Below are 25,027 nucleotides of genomic sequence, written 5' to 3'. Positions count from 1 at the left end.
GCTGATTACTGTTCTTAGCACATTTGCTCATTCTGCATAATTTATTAGTACCAAACCATATTGGCTGCCTGTTCTTATAGGCACATAGTTTCTTGTTATAACATAAAAAATCAGGCAAGACTTGATTATTTAACAATTGTGGGCATAAGACTAACAAAAAGTCCTATTTGATATTTATGCCTAGATACTTCCATTGATGCAGAAATATCAACAATAAAACCATATTAATGCAATCAGTGGTTTATGACACAGTGTTTGATCTCAAGCTTTCTCCCGAACAGGTAGGATTGTAGCTGTTTTTCTGAATGATAAGTTCTCTGTTTCTAGGTTTCTATATACTGCTGAGAACAAGTAGAATCTACATGCACCATATTTTGCAACACTATAAACATAGCAACTTTGTTAGAATAACTATATATGCTTACTCATGGTGTTTCTCGTGTTACTCAGAATAAAATTCTGTTTATCAGTGTAATATTTTCAAATTTGGTATAATTATGCAAAACTTAATTTTAAAATTATAAAAAATAAACTTTTTTAACTTAACTAAAATATTTATAATTTATTACAAAAGTTTATATTTTAATACAAAATAGACTTCAATTTAGTGATTCAGTTCTCATTAAAACTAATTATGATATGAATATTTATTCCGAACATCAACCTATTTTCCAATAAAACTAACCATACATGAAATCATAGACTGGTAGGCCTCATGGTGTGCTTCTGGGGTGTGCAAAAGGCCCTTGAGGCTTAAGTGTATGGCAGTAGGCCACCCCATAGAAGAAGTATCTTACATAAAAGTAAGTTTAATCCTAGTTAATCCATAAAAAAATATAAATTGTAATTTATAATTAATAATTATTGTTAACAAAACTGTGATAAAAAGATCTTACATCATTATCTGAGGTCCCACAAATAGAACAACATTTGCATTCAATGCACTGCCACCTGTACTTGCACACAGACACTATCATGTTGGCAGTGAACTGCAGGCATGTTGGATGTCCTGAAAAACACCATTACTTGTTGCTAATTTTATAAAAGTATTTATGAAGATACATCATTTAATGAAACATATAAAAACATTAAAGACCTACATCGAAAAAAAAAAAAAAAATTTATTATATAGTACTGCACCAAATGTGTTGTAAGATTCAAGATCTTTATTAATCATTAAACACATTACAAAAGTGCTATATAAATAATTTAATTGTTAGTTAATTAAACAAACAAGAGTCTTAAAACTTAACTAAAAAAAACCTGAGTTTCACTTGAACAATACTCAGTTGTTACTACTGTATTGTAAGAAATTTGAAATAAAAAATAATTGTCTAAGATACGATACTAAAACACAGTTTCCTAAAACTAATAAGCGTCATATTAATAAATAATTAACAGAAACATAACAATTAAAATAAAATTAACACGTTCACGACGACATGTACCCCAACAGATACACGCGATCATTCACAATTGCCATTGTGTATTCGGTTAAGTACACATCAGGCTTTCGTACTCGACGGGGGTACATGATGCTATGCATTTCCTTATTGCGTTTTTATTGTATGCCTGCCTTGGTGGCTTGTAAAATTTGACCCCGCTCTTAAATAAATACCTCAGATTATCGTGTACCACGATTGCTTCATTTTTAAGGTACCCCTTGGGAACATTGTAAAAACATCTTGAAATAATTATTTGTGCAAAATTGCAAATCCTACATACTTGAAGCCTACATACTTATCTTGTTATATTTAGATGTTTAACATAACAAACATATTGTGGTTTTTGCATTTATTACTGAAAAATCTGACAGAAAAATAAAAAGTCCAAAAAATAAGCCATCATCGTGAACGTGTTAAAAACATTACAAATATCTATATATCCACAATGTTAAAAACTTAATTTGCTAATATCACAGTTAAGAAACTCATCAACAGAGTTAAAGACTTCTAATTTTAACCAATTACTAAACGCATATTTAAATCTCATTCTTATATGACTAGAGTGACTCTTTCCAACTTTAACATATTTCAAATCAAGCAAATGGTTGGATAGGTATGAAAATTTCCCATGAGATTAAAACACTGCAGATTTTTTTTTGACATTTTATTAAACAAGTATAAATATATAAGCGTGGTATTATCATAATTCCTAACGATTGAAGAGGGCAATATTTATGAAACTACGTATATTGGAAAAAAATATTAACACACTATAAGATAAGTATTGCAAACAGACATAAGTTTTCACTTCTTGCAAATGAAACATTACACATTTTCCTCTGTGACATATTATTTTCTCACCTGAACGGCCACAGTCGGAGCAGGACACCAGCTCCTCCGGTTGGCCCGACTTCTTGTTGATGACAGCGTCTCCCAAACAGAAGTCACAATAAGGGTTCGGAGTGGCTTTCTCCTTGTTAGCCTGTTCCATAGCCAGCACTGGCATGGGTGGTAGCGGCTGTCAACATCAAAATAAGCAAGAAATGCTCCAGAACAGTTTTTAGTAACGTCATTAAAATAGAATTACAGAATTTTAAGACAGAAAAATTGTTGTGGTGAAGAATGTAACGATACATAAGTCGTATGTGTTGTATATAAATTATGATTACATTGAGTACGAATGCCCTGTTCCGAGATTATTATTAATTAGAGTCAACAAAATGACTAATAGCAAAGAGACTCAGATTTAATACTTCAACATAGTTTCACTTGACTGTCTAGTGAGAATGGAGATGTGTCAAAAGAACTGAAACAGTTCCATCGGAACGGACCTGGAACATTTCACTTCTTCGGGACTCCATGTTCCGTCGGAACAGGTTACGGGCCTAGAAGTTCCGGCTCTGTTCAGCTCAGAAAACTCCATGTTCTGTTGGAAAAGTTTACTAGACATGCCAAAATGGTTCCGGGCGTTCTGAAACTGTTAAGAAGAACGACTAGGCTGATCTATGTTCCAGTTCCGCTCTGGATTCCAGGCAAGCACATAAATATAAGTAAAAATATTTCTTTAATTTTAAAGTAACTGTTTTAATTTGGGATCAACAATAGTAATTGAGTAGTCAAGTTCTAGTATTTAAATCATATAATTTCTTTTCATATATCAATTTATTTTACCGTTTCAAGGTAACCTTCTAAATATATAATTATGTTTAAATTTCATTCATTGTATTTTATATAATTATTGTAAAATATGTGAATTTCAATTCATTTCAGAAATATTTCTTATTGTGTTTTTGTTGTTCGGATAAAATTGTTTAGTTTACTTTGATCACATATACTGACAGTATAGTGAATTTAGTAATGAGTGGATTTAGAATTTAAATTGATATTTGCGAATATAGGCATACACAAAGTTTAACTTTTATAGAACTGTGTATCTATGATGTATAAAACAACTTGAGCAGATACACTTTGTGTTAAAAATTCAAATATCAGAACGTAGTATTATATTGTACCGGTACAATGTCGGCCAGAAACTTAAATAAGTAGACAAGCAATGTCGGAACGTACTGCATGGAACTACTTCTGAGCCTGCAACATTCTGGAATGCCTGGCACACCTCTAGTCTAAGCCACAAAAATCTGCTTTAAATGTCACTATAGTTGTGCTTTGTCGTACATCTATACGACCTAGCGACTTCAGAGATGCAATATTTTTATTAACTTTTGATTGTGGACGCACTAGAGATTAAGTAAAAAATACTCAAAATTTGAGCGAGTTTAAATGATATTTCTAATGGATTTGCGAATTGTACAGAAACAAAAATTGTACAAAGTACAAGATTTCCTCACCTCTGGTATTACAATCTTTTTTTCTACAACAGGAGAAGGTGGTCTGACAGGTGGGTGGGACTCTTCCACACTCACAGGCACCATGCTAGGCCCCGCCACGGGGGGTATGGGGGCATTGCTGCGTGTCTGCTTCTTCACTGGAGTGGCCCCTTCAAGTTAAAGTGTTACAATTGGACTATCGCACAACAACACAATTACTTACACAGTATGTATATCTAAGGATTAGACTTTTAATGAACCATTATATATAGAACACAATAACATTAAATACAACTAATAATAATCACACAATTTCCCAATGTATTTTGTATTTCGTGCATTATTATAAAAATTGTGTGATTATTATCAGTTACAATGAATTAAAACTTTTCCAAATGCTCCAAGAATCATCGTACAAAAACAATAATATATAGAAAGACAACTAGCAAGTAGATAAATATATACATTTAAATACTTTATTTTACTAAATTTAAATACTACATTTTTAAATTGTTATGTTAAAATATAACTTTCCCTATGCAGTACAATGGTCAAAGTTTCAAATTATTACTTAAAATTCACAATATACTTAGTAATCAAATAAAAAGCATTGAAAATAAATATGTTTTAAAATGAATACTTAACTATGCACTTTTGTGTCCAACAACCAATGTCTGATTTTCACATGTTTTATATTATGCTAGCTGTATTTGCACTACATACTTCTAGGAAGCTATGGGTTACGGTAAACATGTGCGCAAAACTTCATGTATGTGGTTCAGCGAAATATACTTGAACTTGTCTGTCAGTGGGGTGGTGGATTATTGAGATTTAAGAGAAAAAACTTGTACGTTGAGTCCATGAGCTTAACAACATGAATATTTGGTGTGAGTTTTAGAGCCAATTTATATTGTATATGCACACATTTTCTTGAAATCAATAGAGGTTTCCTGGAGAGAGAAATAGATCATCTAATTTAGGTGGGGAGGTTAAAATGGTTGTGTATTAAAAGGGTTAAAACTATTGATCATTTTTCTCAGATCATATTTTTATTAGCCTAACAAAATTAATACCAACTATTAGACATTTAAACAAATTGTAAATCTGTCAGCTAACCATTATACATACACAAGTGGCTATGTTCAGTTTCTTTAGCTACTTGTTTGATGGTCAGTTTTAGTGTATCAAGCTATGAAAAGTACAGTCCGAGAAAAAGATTATGGTTTCATTTTTACTCTTTTAATACCCTCTCATTTCGACCTCCACCAAAACTAGCTTGACTTACTGTTAAAAAGCTATCCATAGCCATTCTTAGGAAACAACAACTCTCTATCAGGATTAAGTGCTTATATAATACGAATTGGCTGTCAGTTTCTCGACTATTTCATGTAATTTGTTTCAGTTGTTGTAAGATCTTGTAATCAGTCAGTCCAAACCATGGTTATTTTTTCAATTTAATTGTGTACTGTGTTAAACTCAAGAACCTATAACCGGTTCACGACGTGAAAGAGCGTTATATCAAATTTCAGTATCACCTTAAAAGATGTTATTTAATTTGATTAAATGCAACTCTACTCCGTTCGTTAAACATGCAAAGAAAATGAAGAGATTTGATTCATAAAAAGTAGAAACAGATGTTAAGGTACTTGACTAAATTCATGCTTTTACTATCTATGTTATCCATTACCACTGAGCCCATTGTTACCCATAAGGCCAAAAAAAAAAAAATTTTAAGGCTGCTTTAAAATAATTCTAAAACAAGTTCAAAAGAATTCTACATACCTTACTAATCACACACTTAGGACAGAAATATCTGTGTATTAAATTTCAAGCTCTCTATGTTCATGGGAGAATTAAAATTGGTGAGTGAGGTCTTTTATAAGTATGTTTTAAGGCAGAACTCTGTTCAAATTCTATTGGAGATAAAGACACTTTGTCCTTGAAGTAAAAAAGCATTTAGGGGAAATATTCATATACATCTTAATTGCTATTTCTAACATTGGTGAAAAACATTTCCAACTTCCAACTTGCTGTTATTACTAGGTCAATTATTGAAATATAGAAATCTCAAAACAATAGCATGAAACATTTTCAGTAATTTCAGAAAACGCTTTCCATTGTTGACTATTTCCCTGTTTTCAAAAAATTCTATCTAAAGCCATTATTACAAATTTGGATATCCTCAAAAATATCTATAACCCTAACAAGGGAAATTTTGCTTTGTAAATAGAGACTTTGAAGGTCTAGAATTGATACACATTTTAAATCCCTTAAATGTTTGTTATTTACACTAAATATAGTATTCAAGTTATGTTTTAACTTTGCACTTGGGAAGTGGGAGAATTACTGAGGGTAATATAAGCTTCTTTGTTTGTCTCTTTTGATTTACAGATTAGCTACATCTGTGGTTGCATTACCCGCTGTATACATTTTTTTGAGGTGCCATTGCTTAGATATTTATAAAAAATGAAAACAGGCATCTCTGGTTATTCTCATGTGGACACTAAGATGGACTAGATCAACACTGAGTTTAGTGATTGTATTGCACTGCCATATGCCCATGTCCATATTCGGCCGGCACCTGCATCATCTGAGAGTACCCGGCACCCCAACCAACCACTGATACTACATCTCAACAAGCTACTGGTGGGGCTGAGTCGAGTCCTGTATCTCAATTAGGAGACTTTGCACTTCGAGTTCATGCAATCCATCAGAAATAAGTTAAATTTGCTAGATCTATTTTGAGGATGAGTCTTTGTTGTATAATCCTCTTGGTTTTAAAGTTGCTAGCATTTATTGTCCTAGAACCTCTTCGACCAGAGGTGGTAGAGTCATTTTTATTACACACAGTATTGAATTAAAAATATTAAATTAAAAAAAACTTGGTATTGACTGAGTCTGTAATATATCTGCGGCAAAATTGTTAAATGCTGATTTTATTGTACAGTACCCCTCAATTAAACATACATGAATTTTTAACTTCTTTAGAAGCATTATGGAAGTTAAAAAAAAAAAATATAATAACTGTAGATTTGAATGTGAACTTCAGACAAATATCTCCTTATACGGAATCTTTTCTAAATTTATTAGGAACATTTGATCTTTATTGGTTAACTGATGAAAATACTAAAGATGTTTGTCTTGACAACATTGTAAGCAGTTGGATTTAATATTTCTGATCATAACGGGGTTTTTGCATATTTTTTTAAAATGAAATCTGTTCAAAACGTACTAGACTTAGGTAAAACAGCTATTTTACATATAAGGAAAATTTTATCTGAGTTAGACTGGTATATTTTTTGTATAGAGTAAATTTGTAACTTTTTATTTCTTTGTTGACAGGCTCCTTAAATTAATGCTGCAATATAAAACAAGTTCAATTAATTTAATCAAGAAGGCCACAGATGATGATTCACGCCTCACTTTGAAAAAAATAAAAAAATTGAACTTGTCTTATATGAGAGGTATAAGAATAGTAAGAGCACAACAAGTAAATAACAATGTATAAAAAATACAGAATGCTAAAAAAGAATACACAAAGTAAGTCCACCAAGAGTAGCAAATGAAAATTACATAAATAATGCTTTAAACCATATCCTTAGTAATGTTTGAGAAAAAGATTCTTTTCGATGCAAAAATAAGATTTTCGGAAAATCGCAGAAACCCTTTTTATTTTTACAAAATTGAGGGTAAAACACCACTTAAACTTTTAAAACCCTCCTGGAACATATCGATCATCATCGTCCACTGTTTCTCCAAAAACCTGTCTTATTGTCTTTACTCAGCTCTCTTTGGTCATTGCTTCAGCTGCGCGTTCAGCTTGGTGTAGACGGACGACATTGAACTTTTGTGGGGCAATTATCATGTTCTTACCCAGGTCACTCACTCCAAGTTCTTGCAGCACTCCAACTCTTCCTACATTCCCATTATTAAACACTATAACTGCATCCCTCCTACCTAGCTCTAGAGTGTCTAGGCCTACAGACACGTGTTTAGGTATTCTGCCCCACACAACACTGTTGAAAGACTCGTTTACATTTTGTGTCCTTCCATGTAAACATTTTCTGAGCAGGTCAGAATGTGAGTGAGCTTGATGACTAGGCTTGATGGCAGTCATTATTGCTTCAGTAACAGATTGTTTGTGACTGTCTTATTTTCAATTTTAGCTTTTCTGAATTTGTACCAGGTTTCAGGGCACAATTGGTGACATGTGTTGTCTGTTGCCAATCGATAAAAATAAGAAGTCCACACTGCCTTTTTCCATATCACCCAAGTTGTTTGTTATCTCCAATTTGCCTTGCAATAATAGCATTATAATTATTACGGAGTGCTTCCTAATGATACATACATTTTGTGAGTTAAAGCTAGACAATAAGTTAGCTGCTCTAGGTTTTGTTTCACTTAAATTCAGAAATTTCAGGTAGTTTCTGAAAGTTTTTGAAGGTCAAACAGACAGCTGAAGACGAAATAAGGTCCAAGCATTAGGTGACTGTTAGAGAGAACAGATGGCATGTTGTAAATATTTAACGAAATCTTCATATGGCAGTCCGTTTCTTAATATATGGGAAGAATTTCACTGTGGGTAATTATATGTACAATGGCATCTGTAGATTTCTAAAAATCAACAATCTTCTCAGCAAAATGATGAAGTGAGATTCCATCCCGAACACACCCCATGGGAGAACATGTCTTTTTTACCTGCTGTTCTAAAATTGCCCGTTAACATTTTAAATGCTGTCATACTCAGATATTTTTGGTTTCAGGTGATATTTTGATTTTTCACCAGATTATACACTGTAGCTCCATTTGAAATTTTGTTACAAGTTAAATGTTTATTTATGACACTTGAGAGCTTTCCAAATTGTTCACGAAAAACAGCAGCAATACTCACACTTATACTTCTATGATCACTTAGGTCAGCAGAGGGGCAGTGAGCGAAGTCTACAGGCTCACCGCACCAAAACTCCTTTATTAGTTCAGTAATATCTGCTTCCATAATATTATTGGAGTTGCATTGCCTAAATATTTATTGTTTGAAGTATTGCAACCTTGGGTAGGGGTAAAGGTAACAAAGGATTGGTGTCCATAGTTGAGACACTCAGGAATAGCCTTTCATCTTGGCAAATAGTTCCCGTAGTCATTTAGGAAATCTTAAATTTTAGCATGAGGCGTCTCTCAAGCACTCTAAAGATTGGTGAAGGAAATTAAAATAAATACAAGTGGAGAGTGCACAAATTAGTAGCCATCTATAAACGCATAATCAGAAATTGTTACCAAACTTCATATATTCACATACAGGGTTAATTTGATAGTCTGGAGACACTGTTAATATAGGGTTAATTTGATAGTCTGGAGACACTGTTAATATTGTTAACGGTTTACACTAGATAAAATACACTCTGCAGATTTTTACATTTGGCGGGAGACTCAATAGAGGCGATCATGTTTATGCAACTGCAACTCAGTGCAAACTGACTACCTGAACCCGGCAGTGACATATTTTGTAACACGGATGACGCACGTTCGACTACTGATCACATCGCGGACCTGCCATGGCATGAAGTCGGACGTTGCAAAAAGAAAAAACAACCTTCGTAGCAAGCCACTGAATAGACTCACACCGACCTTCATCAATTTTGGAAAATATTATCAAGTAGTGACAGACTTGCCGACTATAATGTGGAGGTGCTCTGTCTTGTTGGAATCAAATTTGTTGAAAATCATCTCTGGATGCCTGGAATTATCTGTTGTTGGAGCATATCTAAATACACATCACCAGTAAGGTTCCCTTCAATAAAGAATGGTCCAATAATTCTCCCATCACACCTAGAATAACATGAATTATTTCGGGAAGTTGAGTGTGGTGTTCTTACACTCAGTATGGATTGACATCATTCCAGAGACAATAATTGTGTCTATTAACCTTCCAGTTAAGTATGAAGGTTGCTTTGTCACTAATTACAATATAATTTAAGTTAAGTACCTGGTTATCTATTTTACTCATCATTTCATCATATTCTTAAATCAAAGACATCTTCGTTCAGCTAATGCACAAGATTTGTAGGCATTGTATTGATTTTCATATAAAATATTACAAAAGTATTCCTTATACATCCCCACTTCTTTTGACAAAGTCGTAGTTGCAGATTTGCAACAACAGACATCAACATTTCCAGACAATCTTGCTGTTCTCGGTGTTCAAGATTTAGCTTGATTCTACACTGAGCCTGTTTTTTCAAGAGGAGATTTTGATATAGGGTTTCTATTGGGAAACGTTTCATTAAATAAATATCCAACTTAATAATATGATCGAATTCTATCACCATAAATACGCATCATTAACAATGTTAATCCTGTGTAGATCATGATGTTTTATTCCAAAAGTTGGAATATTATAGCATTCAAGACACTGCTTTAAAACTATTTAAATCTTACCTATTAAAATCGAAGGCAGGTGGTATGTGTCAATGATGAGTGTGGTTACCTATAGTTGAGATGGGGTACCCCAGGGTTTAGTGCTGTGCCCACTTTTATTCTTAGTTTCAATAAATTACCTACCAAGCAACGTTTTTGCTAAATCCTACATATTTGCAGATGAAACTACTCAACTGATTACACTGGACTAAGTACATAATTTGTGGAATGTAGTTCTCATGCCTTTAAGAATTCCCAATAATTCTTTTAACTTTTCTTATTAGCTAGGTTTGATAACAATTAAAACCATACTTTGCTTTGGTCCCCCCCCCATTTAATACCTTAAACATGAGATGTGACTGAGTGGTGCTTAAGATTTATAGTTTTTAGCTGCTCAAAAAAGTTAGTTATGTCTAGATTGTAAGTACTTCATTCTGACTTCTAAAACTTTAAATTGACCACCATTTTGTACAGAGTTAATATAATCTCCAGTTGTACTGTTAGTTTTCTTTAATTAAGACCTACAAATAGGGTCACGCGATAGGGCTTATCATTTATAATTTTTTAGCTGCTCCCAAAATCCCCCACTTTGGGTTTGTGAACTAAATAAAAATTATGCCCAAAAACTACTAGTTTAGTTTTTCTAGTGTAAGCCATTACAATATTAACAGTGGGTCTCCAGATTATTTTATTAACTCTGTATGTGAATGTGAAGATATGAAGTTTGGTAAGAATTCCTGATCATTATGTTTCTTGATGTCTACTAATTTTTGCACTCTCCACTTGTATCTATTTTAATTTCCTTCACCAATCTTTGGAGTGCTTGAGGGACACCTCATGCTAAAATTTAAGTGTTCCTAAATTACTTTATTGGGACCGGGCTTGGTATAGTGAGATATGACGGATTGTAAAAATTACGGTTCTAGGGTGAGCCGTTACAATATTAACAGGGGGTCTTCAGACATTTTATTAACCCTGTATAAGTACAAAGATTGAAAGCTCAAGACCAACAAAATGGGTACTATCAGTAAAACTTCCTTTTTAATTGACACACCCTATACCAAAAATACTCCAAAATAACCCCATTATCACCTCCAATTTCTTTGCACATGATGTAACTAAATGCTCGTGGGCAGGAGTTTAAAAAAATGGAAATAAAATATAAACTAATGAAATGTTCCCTGTGTGTCTCTGACTTCATAACCTAAACCTGATGCATACTGTTTGGAAATTTGAGGCTTCTGAGTCTTAATGGGAACACTTACCTTATATAGCTAAATTCCCAAACCATTCATAATGTAAATAAAATCGTAACGATTATTTCTACCTTGACATTTTTTAATATTCTAGCCTGAATGTACAGGTATTCTAAAAGGATGTAATCAGAGATACCTTTTTAAATTGTTTGAATAACCTCAAACAATAATTAAAATTATTTAACAACATTTGAAATTTTGTATTAACAGCTCATATTTGGTTTTATATCAAGCATTACAACAATATTTCATGAGAATTTGGTAATTTTGTTGACCTTAATGATTATTAGTACAGGTATGGGTTTTTACTTATTTATGCTATATTACATAAATTCCAATTGCAAAATTGTGAAAGTGTATAACTTGAAACCAGTATTATTTTATACCGGTTCAAATCATAAACTTTTAAGTTGAAAGGGTAATTAAATGTTTCTTATGAAACATAATCCATAAAGATTTTATGCACTCTATAGAATTTATGAAACAACAAAATTAAAATTGCAGAAATATTTCCTGATACAAAAATTCTAAAAATGTAAATTTTTATATTTAATTTAGCTAAACGTATAAAGTAAATGTGACAAAGATATAGAAAGATGGCCTAAATTAGCACCACAATACGATTTTATTGCATATCTACCTTTGATGAATGAAGAGAGATACCACTTTTCGCACAGAGAATTTAGAAGAAATTAAGTTTCAACCATCTCGAATTCATGAAACCAAGAACTAATAAAGACATAAAATTGTTTCAAATACAATATTTTACGTTTTTACGTACAAAAAGTACATTTCTTTAAACATGGTCAAGCTATCACGATTGGATGGTTGGTTTCTGATGGAAATTACCCTAATTAGTCATTTTGAGAAATTATCCTTTCTTTGCTCTACCTGATGATCTTGCTGTAACATGTCTGAAACTCTGTGGTTTCTAAAAAGAATACAATCAGGAATCCTTAATTACTACCAGATGTTTTCAACCTGTCCTCTAGAGTAAAATTCTTCTGTGTAAACTAATAGTAAAATTTTGCATTATTTTTAATCTTACCTGGAGGTTATATTACCGGGCATACACATTTCCAAAAGTAATTAGTGTTGTAAATTTTTATACAGAAACATTCTAAATTAATATGTCTTCTTTGCAAATTCTAATACACTGAAACTTTTAACTGTTATATTATAACAATAAAAACACAATATTACAGTATATGACAACTTTTTATGAGATTTGAAGTATAAATTCCTGAGTGAAATACAATCTGAAATAACAAACAGAAGTTTTGCTGAACTGTTTTCTCAGTGTGTATTCTTGTACTAACCTATATTTAAGTTTCTTTGCTCATTGAGAACTAGTACATATACTTTTTATTATTTATAATTAGATAGTACAATTTTTATATTGACTAAAGCATTAAAACTTAATGTCTCATAAATATATTAGAGTTAAATGAATGAGTATGTCATTTGTGTTTTTTATTTTTGTACTGTATTGTTTAAAAAACAAAAAGTGTCATCATACAAAAATTATATGCAATGTATAGCTTTTAATACAATGTATAGTTTTTTTAACATACCAGTCACTACTATGTTAGATTTAAAATTTAATGTAATATATTTTAAAATTTTGTAACTTTTTTTGTGATATAAGATATAAAATATAAGATTTGCCCACAATATATCTTGAAAGAATGGAAATATTATGAAAATTTGTAATACTACATATATAAGTTTCAGATTTGGTCCTGGTGTGGTTAGCTTGGCCTTTAGTAAACAGGTTAGTTTAATGTATTCTACGATAGTATTTGACAGTGTAGAGGAGGCAGAGTTGCTGGTCCGAGAGACTACTGACACAGTTGAAACTTGGCTTGAGAAACTCCGCCAAGCAGAAAACCGAGATGGTCGTCCTGACTCGTCAAAAATGGTTCCCAAAACCATTCACTGTAGACGTGGGAGGCACAACGTTGATGACAACAAGGGCTCTGCGTTATCTGGGGGTAATGATAGACGAAAAACTGTCTTGCAGAGAACACCTTGAAAACGCATGCACGAAGGCTAACAGGACAGTGTCTAGTTTGTCAAGAATTATGACGAATACCACGGGACCACGAGCCAAAAAAAGATGAGTGCTACTGGAAACAGTTCATTCAGTGCTGCTTTATGAAGCAGAAATATGGGCGGATAACTTAAAGCAAAAGACATACTGATGCAAAATAGCTGCGGTGCAGCGACGAGGAGCTCTTAGGGTAGCTTGTTCCTACCGAACGGTTCCAGCCGTACTGGTAATAGCAGGAGCCACACCAATTGATTTGTTAGCATTTGAAAGAGTGAAACTCTACAACACTAAAAGGAATGATGACAACTCCAAGGAGGCAAGAACGAGGATAAAGACGGAAACGCTACAGGAGTGGCAAGATCGATGGACATCGGAAGAGACGGGCAGATGGACAGCACGCCTGATACCGGACATCAACGTCTGGCTCTCTTGGAAGCACGGTGAAACGGACTTTTTCCTGACACAGTTCTTGACGGGTCACGGCCAGTTCAACGACTACCTCTTCAGGATGAGACTACATGACAAGCCAATGTGCAAATATTGCCTGGACAAAATCGACGACGCCGAACACACATTCTTCAAGTGTGCTCGGTGGAAGGACTACAGAAGCAGCGCCGAAGAGATAATAGGCGCCAGGCTCTCCCCCTCAAGCCTGGTGACCTATATGATCACACAAGAAGAAAACTGGTCAGCTGTCACAGCTTATGCACAGCACCTTCTGAGAGATAAAATCGTCGAAAGGGACCAGTAGCCAGGAGTAGGTGTTGTAAGACGTAGCACGGACTGGATTGATGTAATGCTAACGCGGTTCCATCCAGTCCTCCCCGTACCATCTACGGGGAGAGGAGTGTTTTTTTTTAGTGGGTAAAAATCTCCACACTACCGTCCATTGTTATCTGCCGTAAGATGGGCGGTGGAGGACTAACGATGGTGGTCTCTTATAAAGATTTTTTTTCGCACCTCTATAAAAAAAAAATAATAAAAAAAAGTTAAACGTGTTCACTGCTGAAGCTTACCCACACTTAAAAGGTATTTTTATACAAATTTTCAAGTTATGAAAAGAAAATTGTAAAGTCTACTTCTTTATGAAACACATATTTTACTCACTGATAAAAACAGTAAGCTAAAAAAATATATATTATATTATTTATAATTTTTCAAAAAAATATAAAAACGTAGACACCACTTTCTCACAAATTATTTTGTGATGTATTCCTCATGAATTTTGTTAATATTATATTGGTTAGGGGGCATTTTACCAACTTGTATAAAACAATACACGTTCCATAAAACAAGGATTTATCTACAAATTAAGTGACATTTTTTTTTAAAGAATAGAAAGGTTAGATCTTTTTTCCTCCAAACATGAAATAGCATAAGTCCCGAAATGTAGTTCAGTAGAGTATAAACATAATTTATACACTATAAACTTTTATATGAAGTTCTAGTCATGATGTTATATCATACGGTTAACCCTTAAAGCGCTAATTTAAATTACTGTCAAACGCTAAGACATAAGAAAATATATTTTTTTTTTATTTCCCAATGCTAATTTTTGTTTCATATTCCTTGGTATTACCTTTATAAGAAAAAATAATAAACATGTAATATTACATATTTTTGGGAATTTTATACGCATGAAAACATTTGACCACTTCGTCAAAACTTGGATCATCTGGATTAGCCAATATAACAAAAAATTATACTAAATGTTAGTAAAAACAAACTAAAACACTATTAGAATAACAACAGACTGATTCAAAACACTTTGTTTAACAATATAACCAACATATGACCAACACACACGTAGTTAAACAGGCTGAATGAAACGAACGCGTCTGTAGGCGTGTGCCGCGTCACAGGCCATACAAAAAATGGCGGCGATTGCTTTCAACCCGAGTAGATACCGTTACAACGTCCACCAACAGTGACAAAGCGTTTTGTCTAGTTTCGACAGTCGAAAGGAACATCGACCTGCTCTCTTACGGAAGTTTTAACAACTAATTCTTTGCCATTTCAAAAGTAAAGCTTTTGCATTTGTAGACGTTATCCGCGTTTAAAGCATCAGCAGTCTATAGGCGTTAGCCACGTTGGAAGGGTTAATCTTTGTTCTGATAGTTTTAAGTTAATGCCAAGGAAAAATTACGATTGTTAAATTTTGCCAGTTACATACCACTTTGTATATGAGTGACGATTTCTGAATACTCACTTTTTTCCATATTCAAATTTTTACTCTCCGAGCTAATGAGTTAAACAATCTTAAACAAAATACAAACCCAAATATTCACATGTTTGATGGTTACACTATTAAAATAATTTCTTAGAAAAGGCTAAAAACTGAGCAACAAATTACTACAAGTTCAAGGGTTAATTATTAATAGATTTTTGTTTGATAGTTCATATTTTGGACTTATTACATACAGCTTAGCTGAGTGGAATACGAAATAAACACTTCATTTTCTTGCATCTTCAGACAAATAGACTGACCAGACTTTACTATATTTATTGCACGGCTTTAATACATTTATGTTGTTATTTAACACTTTTGATTAATTCTCTATATTGTTTACATTTTAATTTGTCTTACAGATCAACGTAATTGGGCCTGTTTACATTTTCATTGTTTATAAAACTAAATAAAATGTGAACTTTTTAAATAAAAGGATTAATGACTGTTGCTGGAGAAATTACATACTTAATTTAACCAATTATTACAATAAAACACATTTCGTATTTGAGTGTAACACATCAATAAAGCAGACCAAGATTCATTACGCATTAAAACTAATGTTAAGAGTAAAGTAACTGTTTGTTAGCAAATTATACATTTAGACATGAAGAACCCCTGATACAGAGAGTATAGCGATTACAAGAAACAGGAAAAGAAACACAACTTCATAGGTTATTACATTTGTATTGCATGCATTTGTAAAGACAATAACTGTGAAGGCCACGATACACGATACATTGGTCCCTCGAGCCAGAGTGAACACACACTACTTAACCTAGCTAACCGTACTAACAATAAATAAGATGACAATAAGTGACAATATAAATAAATAACATAATAAGTTTGTAACACAACAACTTATCACAGAGGTTCAGTTTGCCCTATAAGCCAGCTATCAACATCGCTAAACAGCTAAATAAAATAAATAATATAACTTACAATAATGAGAAGACTATCATGAATAAATAACGCAATGTCAAACCAAAACTCAAATATATAAATAATAGATATTTACAATGATTCCTGTCGAATCTTAGCACTCTAATATGCTACTCTGACATTCACAAAGACCTATCCGTAATAACAATATTGGCAGTATGTATTAGACTGTTACAATTACAAGTCTAACATCGTAAAATTTAAACATTGGATTTACAATCGGTGCTAACAAAATTCCCTAATGGAAGACAACAGCTGAGTTACCTTAGAATAAAGGTACGGTAATAAATAAGATAAACAAACGGTGTCGGTGGACTCTGAAGCCTAGGAAGCAATAGTAAGAGCGAGAGGTCGCACAGGGGGTCTCGTTCCTCCGGCCACGCTGTCAGCCTTAACAGAGGAAACAACGTTAGGTTAGTGAGAGAAGGGAACAGTGTCAGTGCGCTCACTCTTACTATTGTCACTAACTAGGCTCAGACTACACTAACATGATACACTTACGCAATCTCCGCATCATCTTTACTATCACAGTCAATTCATAACATTTTAAGAAGCACAGGTATCTTTAATGAATTTTTAACTGATTCTGAATATTATTATAATCGGGATTAAAATTATCAAATTAATATTGTAGTGAATAAAATGTATTAAAAAACTAGACCAAACACAAAATAGATCGCAAGATCTATATAATTTACATAACCTATACGTTATATCTTGATAATAATCTACTGGGTACTGGGTGATAGTATAAGCCCACGGATCACCAGCAGTTGCATTACTACACATTAAAAACTGAAAATAAATAAATTACTTTATTGTCAGTGAAGTTACAGATACATATCTCACTCGAATCAGAATTAAGAATTTAAACTGGAATTATACAGATTACATCCAATTTTCATGCAATATGTGAAAGTACAAAGATTGTATCTTTAAAAATAATAGTGAATATGTATGAAATTGGGCCTAAATGTATATAATTTATATATTATTATACTTTAAAGAATGGTTATAAGAATACATTTAACTGTTAAGGGAAAATATAGTTTGCCTATTTTAATGGTGGTGTCATCAGACACTATTTATTTTACAGTAAAGTTTAAATAAATAATTTTAATTTAAAAAAAAATTAATTTGCTTAAATTGTACAGGTAAAAAACACTATTTTGAATTTTTTAAATTGTCATTTTATAATGTTTTTGGGTTTAACACATTCGAATTTTATATTCTTGGCAATGTTTTTTGTGTTTAACACAATTTAATTGTTTATTATTTGCATTATTTTGAAAAGCTTTAACAGTTTTGAGATGTAAGCAAATAAAAAGGTACATTTATAACTTTGAAAAATATTTTGTGTTATAGTCATAGTCAAACTACTTTATTCCGTAATATGTATAAGGTACAAAGAATAGCGTCACTACAATAAAACTAAATACTAATATTAATTTTGTGTAGTTAGTGTATTATACAACAAATGGTTTAGTATTACTGAAAAGTCAGAAAATTATTGGAAAAAACTTAGAATGAGAAAAACACCACAGAAATTATTTATAAGTTAAGTTAATAAGTTATACTTAATATATTCTATAATCTCGAATTAAAAGGATAAATTTACGTTTTCTTGTTGAATTATTTTATTACTTATCCAACTGCTCCTAGAATGTTTGCATTTCTTACTAATTACATGTCATACCAATATTTATTATAATGAATCAAGTACCTTTCTGGGATCAAAAAATAACCTTACTAGATTTCATACAATTAATGATACCAAAGCCCTGTGACAATAATATGGAGACATAACATGCAAATATGACAAACCAATAAAAAACCATTCACAAAGTAAAACTATCAATTATGGCCGACAAATATACTGCACCATATGATATATTTACACACACCAACCACACAAATTTTATGTCAGTTTCCTGACCCCTACAACACTGATATCAATGCTATCTTGACCAGTTAAATTGTATGCTATTTTTTTCCAATTAAATTGTATGCTATTTGTCCAATTAAATTGTTATTAAAGTGTGCTATCTGTTTTAAACTTTGTTCATAGCATTGCAGAAACCTACTATAAAAATATGTTAAATAATTAATGAGACACGTTTGTAAATTATATACCATTTTACTAAAATGCCACTACAGAGCTACTGCTGGCACTCAGCGCTTGTTTATTTAGTTCACCAGCTTCACACTGACTATTATAGGTTACTCGTCTTTTATTTATTTACTGAACCCATTTACACAATTTGATGAGCCTAGCAGCGCTATAACATTCAGTCTGTTATTTGTTAATAAAAGGCACCTGAAATTTATCATCAGATTAGGAAGATTTACAATGAAAGTACAATAAGAATGGAATGGTGTGAAAGTTGGTCAAGTAATAAAATAAAATTCGATGTCGCCATAAAAAATAAAATCATATGCATTCTGAGATAGGAAAGAGGTTTAGCTCGTTGTATTCCTTATCAGAGGTGAAAACATTAATGCAGCCAGTTATTGCGGGAACTTTGACATATAATCCACAACCAACGTAGTTAAGTTCTCAGCTGCATGCCTCGTGCTGTTGGTGACATTCAAAGACTAACTGAACAGTTCAGTAAGGAGTCATACTTGGCAGTATGCACATCAAATGTGATCATGACACAAAGAATGGAGTACAGATGGGTTGTGTTCCCTAGTTTTACAAAAAATACAAAAAAATCTACACAACCATATCCTGAGTTAATGACAATAAACAATCATCACAATTATCATTTGAAAATATGAATCAGGTGATAAATCCGGAATATTACATTGAACATAATACTGTCTACACTAATTCACAGTTTGACATGCAACGTACATAAAAGATTATCAGTCTCAGCCACTTGAACATCTTCCTGTCCTTCTTGCAAAGACGCCAACCAGGCAAAGATATATAATTAAATGCAAAATTATTAAAAGAAGTACAAAATAAAAAATTCCTCGATGCATATGAAACAATTTTTATAAAAAAGAACCAAAATAATCTGGTAAACAACGAACCTGGGCCTTTTCAAAATTCATCGTTACTTTATTTGATCTAAGTAAATATCAACTTTATTTTTTATATATACATATAACATACTGTCCTGTCATAGAATATTATCTCTTTGTATTTTTAATTAGATGTTTTTATTTAGTACACAATTATTTATGTTATTATTACTTTTATTCAGTTGTGTGGGTCCGAAGATGTTCTCAATGAGTACGAAAGGCCCCACAAAAATAAAAACTTATATTATTGGAGAGTTTGTTTTTAATCTCCAATAAGAAAAGAGTAAAAAAAAAACAGTATTTATTTTCTGGACATACAAACTCATACCAAACCAAACTGATATTTTATTCTATAAAAACACATTTTCAGTTCCTTCATCTTGTTAGCTAATGCTGACATAACTATCATTTGAGCTGGCCTTGCCAAACAATACACTTTTAAACTGATGACAAATATTTTAACCACCATATAATTTATATAAAACAGTATATTATTAAAGTATAAATTAAAAGTTCTAAAAAAACTAATTGTCTGGTACATAAAAGTTGTTAGTGTGAATCAATAAATTAATAGCATCTTATTATTTTCCCTACAAATTATTGTGAACTGTATTTAAAGAAAATGTGTTGATAGTTTCAATATTTAACTCCTTGCACTCCGACGTCCAAAATATCGGACATCGTTGTTTTGGCCAAAACTTTTGACGTCCAAAATGTCAGACCTGAGGTAAATCCTTTATACTGGCTTTATAAATTAACCAAATGCAGTAAATTTGCGATATCCGCAAGCTGTATAGTTTTTGAATGTAAAAACGAAGTAAACCTTTATACTTTATGGCGGTGATTTTGTAGTTTTGCGTTGTGTTGTAGAGGTTTGTCAACTTCACCTTTTTTAGTCAGCTGATCTCTTCATTGCTTTGTTTAGTCTGAGAAGTTATTTCAGTCAATAAGGTTATTTCCAAAATGTTTTCAAGCTAAATATTGAAATTATTGGTTTGTAACTAGTACTCTGTGTCAAAAATGAGTGACCAATCATCTGATAAAGAACGACCTACTCACCGAGCTTCGCCTGTTAGCAAAAATACACTGTTTAGAAAGTGGTGTGGGGTTATGTGGACGATCTGAGTGATAGTTTTGTAAGTAACATCAGATTCGGAATCGTCTGACGATGCTAAAAAGTGAAAGTGAGGGAGGTATTACAGGCTTTCAAGCAGAACAATATGTACAAGGTGTGGCAAGGGACTTCATGGCCTGTGCATAAATAAAAATGTTTGCTAAAATAAACAGACTATTTTTATAAATAGTAATACTTTATTGTTATTCTTTTTATATGCTTTGTTATGTTTTATGACATTTTTTATTGTGTTTTTGGCCACATAATCTAGTACATCAGAAATTAAGTAGGTAACACTTTGTGATGTAACTTTCCAATTGGTTGAACTAAAGCCGGTTGTGAAAGGGACAATATATTTGTGAACTTTTCTGTGAGTCTTTTGTGAACATTTTTTGTTCAGTTTATTTGTTCAATTCAGTCACATCAATACTATTCATGATGGAGAGGAAGCATATGATGAATTGTAATTTGTGCTCTAAAAAAGTAAATATTCAATCATTTGACAAATAACTCACTATTTGGGGAAATTACAAAAATGCCTACAACATTTTTGTTTATAAAGGTAAGTGTATGAAATTTTATGTGCAAGGTTACAATTATGTAAGGAACCTAGAAATAATAATAGTTTATATAATGTCAATGTAATGTCTTTCAGTTATAACAGCTAAAAGTTAACTTTTGTAAAAAAATTTTGTTATAAGTAAAAAAAGGTACTAAACATAAGGTAATTACAAATATATATTTCTTTACAATATAGAATTTTAGGAGAAATAAAACAAAACAAAAATTATAACTGTATCTGCTAAAATAAAAAAAGTGACCATTTTTTAACAAAACCTTTACAAAATTGATAAAAAGTCACCAGTACTTGTTCAATAGAGGCCTGAGTGTTTGGTAGTGACCAAAATTTTACTTTCGAGTGCAAAGGGTTCAAACGACTCATGTAACTTATTGGTTGAATAATTTAACACTTTCTGAGTTGACATCATTTAAAATTTCAACTGTTAATTCATTAAGTATCCAATCACAGTTCTCGTTTGTCAAGACCTTTCAAGTGAGAGATAGCTTATAATATTTGGGAAGTAATTGACTGAAATATCGATTCATACAAATTTAGATTTCTTCTGTTAAAGTGAATGAATAGACAACATAGTTAGAGCTATCAAAATAGAAAAATACAATTGTACACAACCATTAAAAAAATAAAAAATTACAATAATAAAGTTTTGAAATTGATACTTCCACTAATACCCAAGAAACACTAGTGGATGATTTTATGGCAGATTGGCCTAATTTAGAACTCAATGTACCAGTAAAATTACTTGAGATACTTATTATATAATTTAAATTATTAAACTAAGATAAAAAGGTGTAAGAAGAATAATTCTTAATATTAAATTTAAACGTTTATGATTTAAAAAAGTGTCTTGTTAAATGAAGCGATTTTTTTTAGAAGTTAGCTGATATAAAATATACTACACTTTTAACAAATGAGGCTTCTTAGTGTTGTAAAGATTGATATTTTAAAACATAATGAAGTTCATATTTTAGCGTTATTTGTTACTTGTACTAGTGTTTAAGCGATGTATGTGTGATAACACTTTTGGTACTATATTATTTTACACTGTTGCAAAACAAACTTTCCAAATTTTGTAACAATGGACTTGATTGATATTAAGTGTTACAATATTAGAAAAAAGTGCTTTTTGATTCAATGTACATATGAAGTAAGGTATCCGAAGAACAAGGTATCCACCTGCAAGTTCTAAACAACCAGCATAAGGGAAGTAGCAGATATATGTGGCAGATATATGTGGCATTCCAAATGGTTCAGCATGGAAAATTCTTAAAAATTGTATCACCATCAAGGCCTGAAACCACTTGAAGTTTACACTTGTTGATCACCTTTCTTGGAACAAGCAGATTGATGAACTCTTTCCGACCTGAAGAGGATAAATACCTCAACCGCCACAAAGAACTGCCTTGCCTCATCACTCACATTTGATACCAGGGAGGTCTTACAGCTACTTGTCCAAATCATGGCTGATCTTCAACCTTGTGACAGTTGCAGAGAGACATTTGTGACAAAATTCAATATCCTTAACCTTTAAAGTATTAGTCTGTCACTTTTTGGTCAACCAAAAGCATTTATTGTCATCTATTACTAGCCTCAATAAGTTTTAATTTGAATAAAACTTTCCTCTCTGTATATTACATTGGCCTCATCTCACTTCATACAATGATTTCCAGACAAGTAACGTTGAGTAATTTTAGACATTTCTACTAGCCCTTTATCTTTTTGTTCTCACTTCCACAATTTAGAATTCTTCCACCTTCCCTGGTGTGTGGGACATGTGTTGTGTAGTGCTCTTGGTTCTGTGTAATGCCATCACTTGGGTTCATTCTCACCAGCCTTCCGCCTTCCCTGGAGTGTGGGGCATGTGACATGTAGTGCTCTTGGTTTTGTGTAATGACATCACTTGGGTTCATTCTCACCAGTCTTCCGCCTTCCCTGGTGTGTGGGACATGTGTTGTGTAGTGCTCTTGGTTCTGTGTAATGACATCACTTGGGTTCATTCTCACCAGTCTTCCGCCTTCCCTGGTGTGTGGGACATGTGTTGTGTAGTGCTCTTGGTTCTGTGTAATGACATCACTTGGATTCATTCTCACCAGTCTTCCGCCTTCCCTGGTGTGTGGGACATGTGTTGTGTAGTGCTCTTGGTTCTGTCTAATGACATCACTTGGGTTCATTCTCACAAAGCTGGACTTAAATATATTCTTGGCTTTTTGGCTTACAGCATATCCTGAAGAAGATGAGAGCTAGAACTCTCGAATAACTACAAAGGCCCGAAATACTGCAGTTAATAAAAATACCTGATGTTTTTTAGTGGACAAAATTTAGATATTTACTCTTTAAAAAAATATCAAGTGATAGCTATATGTTATAGCTTTTTATCAAAAATATAATTCAAATAGTATTCCATGTTCCAAATAGGCCTAGCTGACGTTGACGTTAAAGGACCTGGTCAACAGTTTTGGTCTACATATAGCAATTAATGATATCACCACACCAAACACAAATATATTGCCTGAGGCTGCTGTATAGACAATATTACTTAGTTACATCTGAGCAGGTAGATTAATCATATATGTAGTGGGCGGTGTCTCTGATCAATATAGAATATGTTTTTCTACTTAAGATTACTTCCCTGTAATCTTCTTATAAGTCTAGCACGATATAAGCTGGCAATAATTTGATTATGCCTATTAACTCTCTACTTTTATTCTCTTATCTAGAGCAAATCAGTTGGTTCGAAGTGTGCAATATTAAATTAGATATCACGAGCTAGCTGTACTAGTGGTCATTTTGGTTTTAATTCCAGCAATATTGTATCTCATAAACTTATAGATCCTTAACTCAGTTGTAGAATTATAAAATAACATTATATGCATTCAAAAGAGGTATTTATTTTATATTTTTTATTTGTAAGCTTTTTATGCTTCATTGCTTGAATATACAAAAAGCATAAACTTAACAAGAAAAATTCAAAGGCATTTCGATGTGTATTAATTAGATCTTTAAAATAAGATAACTCCCATAACTTTATGACCATATATAAGGATATATAAGTGTTTGAGGTTGATTGTATGGAGCAAAACTCAAGGTAATTTCACTGCATCAGGCTCTTAACCCATTAGCCACTCAAAATTCCTGCACTTGATATTCTTTGTGCAAAACTATTAATAAATCAAAGGGTTTGGCAAAACTGACAAAAAATCCACTGTTATTTAATTTTGATTGACTGACCTATTATTTGTTAGGCAATGAAACAGGCTAGAATATAATGTAATTGATATTCATCAGAAGTATATGAGAAATTTGTTATTTCTAGATAACACATTTTAAGTTCCTTTTCATAACATTTTGAAGGCAATGTAAGTTTTTTAGCATTAAAAAAATTGTAATTCATTCCATCTGCTGTACCCTTCAAGAGAATTTAACTCTTGACATAAACACTTTAATTTCATTAATTTATCTTCATTATTTTAAATTTTGTAAAATGCAACATTTATCTTCTATCACTTACAAAAACTCAAGTAAACATACAAAAAGCGCAAGGGTTTAGTAAAAATACTGAACAATATTCAATTTTACTGTGATTTTGTTGGCAGAGCTACTGTTCTTAAGCTTATGAAACACACTAGAATTTAATGTAAT

General features: G+C 32.2%; 1 protein-coding gene across 4 annotated transcripts in view; it reads right to left on the bottom strand.

Annotated features, from left to right (window-relative positions):
- LOC124364806 (zinc finger protein DPF3) overlaps positions 1–25,027 on the bottom strand; it is a 63,766-nt gene that overhangs the window by 4,668 nt on the left and 34,071 nt on the right. For all 4 annotated transcript variants that reach the window (XM_046820570.1, XM_046820572.1, XM_046820573.1 and 1 more), the window contains 3 exons: positions 3,794–3,942; positions 2,307–2,463; positions 897–1,009 (listed from right to left, as the gene is read on the bottom strand). In XM_046820570.1, the coding sequence (XP_046676526.1) occupies positions 897–1,009; positions 2,307–2,463; positions 3,794–3,942 (419 nt within the window). The remainder of the gene's footprint in view (positions 1–896; positions 1,010–2,306; positions 2,464–3,793; positions 3,943–25,027) is intronic.

This window comes from Homalodisca vitripennis, chromosome 6, assembly GCF_021130785.1.
Source record: "Homalodisca vitripennis isolate AUS2020 chromosome 6, UT_GWSS_2.1, whole genome shotgun sequence".
NCBI lineage: Eukaryota > Metazoa > Arthropoda > Insecta > Hemiptera > Cicadellidae > Homalodisca > Homalodisca vitripennis.
This window is presented reverse-complemented; position numbering and strand designations above follow the sequence as displayed.